General features: G+C 43.4%; 1 protein-coding gene across 1 annotated transcript; it reads right to left on the bottom strand.

Moving 5' to 3' along the window:
• Positions 1-213: 213 nt before the first annotated feature.
• On the bottom strand, positions 214-3,998 carry LOC104611478 (transketolase, chloroplastic). Its single transcript, XM_010278559.3, has 7 exons — positions 3,377-3,998; positions 2,730-2,820; positions 2,528-2,633; positions 2,142-2,424; positions 1,907-2,055; positions 1,661-1,814; positions 214-1,534 (listed from the first exon to the last, which is right to left on the bottom strand). Exons 1-7 carry the CDS (start codon positions 3,866-3,868, stop codon positions 575-577), a joined length of 2,235 nt encoding a protein of 744 aa, XP_010276861.1. The 5' UTR covers positions 3,869-3,998; the 3' UTR covers positions 214-574.
• Between the last annotated feature and the right edge of the window lie 248 nt (positions 3,999-4,246).

Here is a 4,246-nt window from a genome sequence, read left to right as displayed (position 1 = left end):
AATTTCAAAAAATATTTTCTTAAATGGGCAAAAAAAGTAAGATGTGAAGCCCTTTTTGGACAGAACCAAAAGAAGATGAGAAATTAAATTTCCCTGTTCTAAAGGTCTTCAAATCAGCGTGCTCGAACACTCATTGATTACGGGTTCCATTAGTGAACTGCAACTTCCATATTGCCGTAAGCTTGCAAATCATCAAACTCTAACAAGCATCAATTGTCAAAAGAAAGAACACAATTTATATTTTTCTTTTAATTACTAAGAATTAATCAAAGTTCAATAGGAAGTACCCATGAAAAGATTACAAAATTCAAAGTACACGTTCCATGGACATTTCACCTACCTTACTCTCTCCAAGTCTTGATTCAATTTGGAGACTGGTTCTTCACCGGGGAAATATAAGAGGCACCGGAAAGAGTTTCTCTTTTTTATTATTGCCAAAGAAGCCATTTAGACTCAAAATTTCACAAGACTGGTCTCTTATCTAATGTATTTTTCAAACTTGGGAAATCAAGACCCTAAATCCAAATGCCAATGAAGACTGAAGAAGAAGAAGAGGGAACACCACTAAACTAGCCTAGCAAACTGCCTTAGCAGCAGCAATGACAGCCTCTGCTGTTATACCGAATTCCTTGTATATTCTTCCTGCAGGAGCACTTGCTCCAAAACGGTCAATCCCAATTGCCTTCCCCTTGCTTCCCACAATCTTTTCCCATCCGAATGTTGATCCCGCCTCGATGCTAACCCTGGCAGAAACAGCAGCTGGCAGAACACTCTCCTTGTATGCATCAGACTGCTCATCAAATAGCTCCCAAGAGACAAAAGAGACAACCCGGACAGCTTTCCCTTCCTTCCGGAGTTCATCAGCAGCCTTAGCAGCAATCTCTAATTCTGAACCGGTACCAATCAAGATGACATCTGGCTTGTTACCTGAAGAATTGTCTGATATAATGTAACCTCCCTTCTCAACTCCTTCAATGGATGTCCCTGGAAGCTGGGGAAGCTTTTGCCGAGAGAGGGCTAGGATTGAGGGTCTTTTCCTGTTAAGAACTGCAACCTTGTATGCACCAGCAGTCTCATTGCCATCAGCTGGGCGGAGCATCAAGATGTTCGGCATGGCCCTGAAGCTTGCCAAATGCTCAATGGGCTGATGTGTGGGCCCATCCTCCCCAAGACCAATTGAATCATGGGTCATTACATAGATAACTCCCGCTTCACACAAGGCTGAGATCCTGATTGCTGCTCTCATGTAATCTGTGAAAACAAAGAAGGTTGCACAGTAAGGGATAAGGCCAGGGCTATGCAATGCAATCCCATTACAGATGGCACCCATGCCGTGCTCTCTTACACCAAATCGGACATTCCTCTCCTCAGGTGTGTCCTTTTGGAAGTCCCCAAACATCTTCAGCAAAGTCATGTTGGAAGAAGCGAGATCTGCACTACCACCAAGAAGCCCAGGGAGAACCTTTGCAAGTGCATTAAGGCATTGTTGAGACAGATTTCTGGTGGCATCGGCAGCACTCTCTGGAGTGTAAGTCTGGAACAAACAAGCAAACAGTCATGACAATGATCATTATAAACATAATCTCATTACTAAATGGGTGTAAATAAGATGAGCAAAGGGTAATTGAATAGTAGCCAAACTGATGGAAATACCACATACCGGAAGGGCCTTATCCCAACCAGTAGGCAGTTCACCAGAAATGAGTGTCTTCAACTCTGCAGATTCCTCTTTGTACTTCTTCTCATACTCTGCGAATTTGGCATTCCATTCAGCTTCAAGTGCAGCACCTTCTGGGACATGGCGGCTCCAGTGCCTGTGAAATACAAGCAACCAAACTCATTAAGCATTACATGTTAGGCTATTCTTCATGATTAGGGAGAGAGAATCCCGTCTTAATTTTCTTACTTCTTTACATCTTCAGGCACATGGAAAGGTTCATATGGCCACCCAAGGTTCTTCCTTGTGGCGTCAACTTCTTTGGCCCCCAGTGCACTTCCATGAACACTGTATGAGTTTGCCTTGTTTGGAGACCCATAACCTATGGTAGTTGTTACCTGCATAGACACAAGACATTAACAAAACAATAGGATAGTTTGGAGCAAAGTGAACTCATTTATATGAATATGCTAGGGAATGTTACCTTGATCAAGGTTGGCTTGTCTTTGACAGCCTTTGCTTCCTCGATGGCAGCACGGATATCATCATAACCAGTGTTACCATTCTTCACCCAAATCACATGCCACCCAAGACCTTCAAAACGGGTGTCAACACTCTCAGTGAATGCAATCTCTGTGTCACCATCAATGGAGATGTGGTTGTCATCATAAAAGGCAATCAGCTTTCCAAGTCCCCAATGCCCAGCAAGGGAACAAGCTTCATTTGCAATCCCCTCCATTTGGCAACCATCTCCCAGTATAACATATCTAAGGAAATACAAATATGAACAAATCAAATAAGTGAGGCCCTGCAGTTCTGCATATCCAGGTAAAAACAGAACACTAACAATGAAACTAAGGATGTCCTTACGTGTAGTGATCCACAATTTCGCAGTCAGGTTTGTTGAAACGAGCAGCCAAGTTCTTCTCTGCAAGGGCTAAACCAACCGCATTGGCAATACCCTGACCGAGAGGCCCTACATGAAGACAAAAGAAAATAAGAAGATGAATTTTCAGGCTTTTGATCTATTTTTCCAAGTACAGGAATTTAGTGTTAAAGAATAGAGGCGAACCAGTAGTAACTTCAACACCAGGAGTCTCAAAGTTCTCAGGATGACCAGGAGTTTTGCTTCCCCACTGACGGAAAGTCTTCAAGTCTTCCTCCTAGTAGATCGATTTTGAATACAAAAAATTCCAACGATAAAGTTTAGATAAACAATATCATTAGAGTTCACAACCAAAAAGGAAAACCTAAGAAAACAATTTTAGGGGTATCGCTAGAATAAGATAAAATAAAGTCAAAATCATCTGAGCAAACAAAAAGTTTGATCTCCTAAGCAAAAAACTTTTTTTGGTCTGTTCTTCTATCATGAATAAAATGAAAGATGAAGGAATCATCCATCCTTCCTACAACAAAATACGGGTATCTTCAATCAGAAATGATCAAGCTAACTAATTTCTCTTCTCTCCCATTTTCCAGTTGGGGGTTAGCCAAAATGCTCCATTTTAATCTTCCAAAACACAAATCTAATGGTGCAAAAGCAGATAAGTCTGATTGTTTAGGGAAAAAGAAGAACAACAAAATTCAGAAGTAGTAGCTCCTATACGATCCACAAAAGAAATGCGTGATAGCGTTTATTAAATTCCAAAGTAGAAAAGAGCAGACTAGAAATGAAAACAAACCCAAAAATCAAATGGAAAAAACAATCAACAGACGCACCTTAACACTGTCGTATCCAGCAAGATGAAGCAAAGCGTACTGAAGCATACAGCCATGCCCAGCAGAGAGAACGAACCGGTCACGGTTGAACCAGTAAGGATTCTTGGGGTTGTACTTCATGACCTCATCGTACAAGATATGACCCATCGGAGCACATCCCATGGGCAAACCAGGATGCCCGGAATTGGCCTTCTCGACGGCATCGATCGCAAGGAACCGAATCGTGTTGATCGACTTCTCCACCAAACTGGTCTCCGTCTTGTCAAGAGTCTCCACCGCAGCCGCACGGACAGCGGATCGAGAGTTTACGCGCTTGCGAGAGCCAGCGGGACACAGAGACGGAGAAGACAATTTGATGCCCCGGCCGGCGAGGGTGCTGAGACTGAACCCAGGGAGGGCGAGATGGTCGGAGTGAGTAGTGGTGGAGCCGTTGTGGGTTCTGGTGCGACCAACGAGGGCCTGAGAGATCGTGAGGGATGACGAGGAGGCCATTGTTTTGGGTTGGTGGATGAAGAAGGAACAAGTCCAGTCCAGCTACTGTTGAGGAGAAGAAGAAGAGAGGTCTATTTGTTCTCCGTCTCTCGTTGGTTTGTTGGAGCTGACAGGACTACAGGAGAGAGAGAGAAACAACAAATCTTAAATCCTTTCGGATTACGCACGAGGGGAATAAAGATCTGACCGTTAGATTTGTAGAGTAGACATCTCGACCGTTAAGTATGGGTGGGAAATGCTCGCCTTCCATTTTAGCAGGCGAAAGGCTGTTAGGCTGAAAGCCAGCAGATGAGGTCCAAAAATGGATATGAACTGAATGGATCTGGTCTGATCTGATCTAATATCTGTTGCGATAGTAAGGCCCAAAATGGGGGGACC

This window comes from Nelumbo nucifera, chromosome 4 (genome assembly GCF_055504915.1).
Source record: "Nelumbo nucifera cultivar China Antique chromosome 4, China Antique-T2T, whole genome shotgun sequence".
Classification (NCBI taxonomy): Eukaryota; Viridiplantae; Streptophyta; class Magnoliopsida; order Proteales; family Nelumbonaceae; genus Nelumbo; species Nelumbo nucifera.
This window is presented reverse-complemented; position numbering and strand designations above follow the sequence as displayed.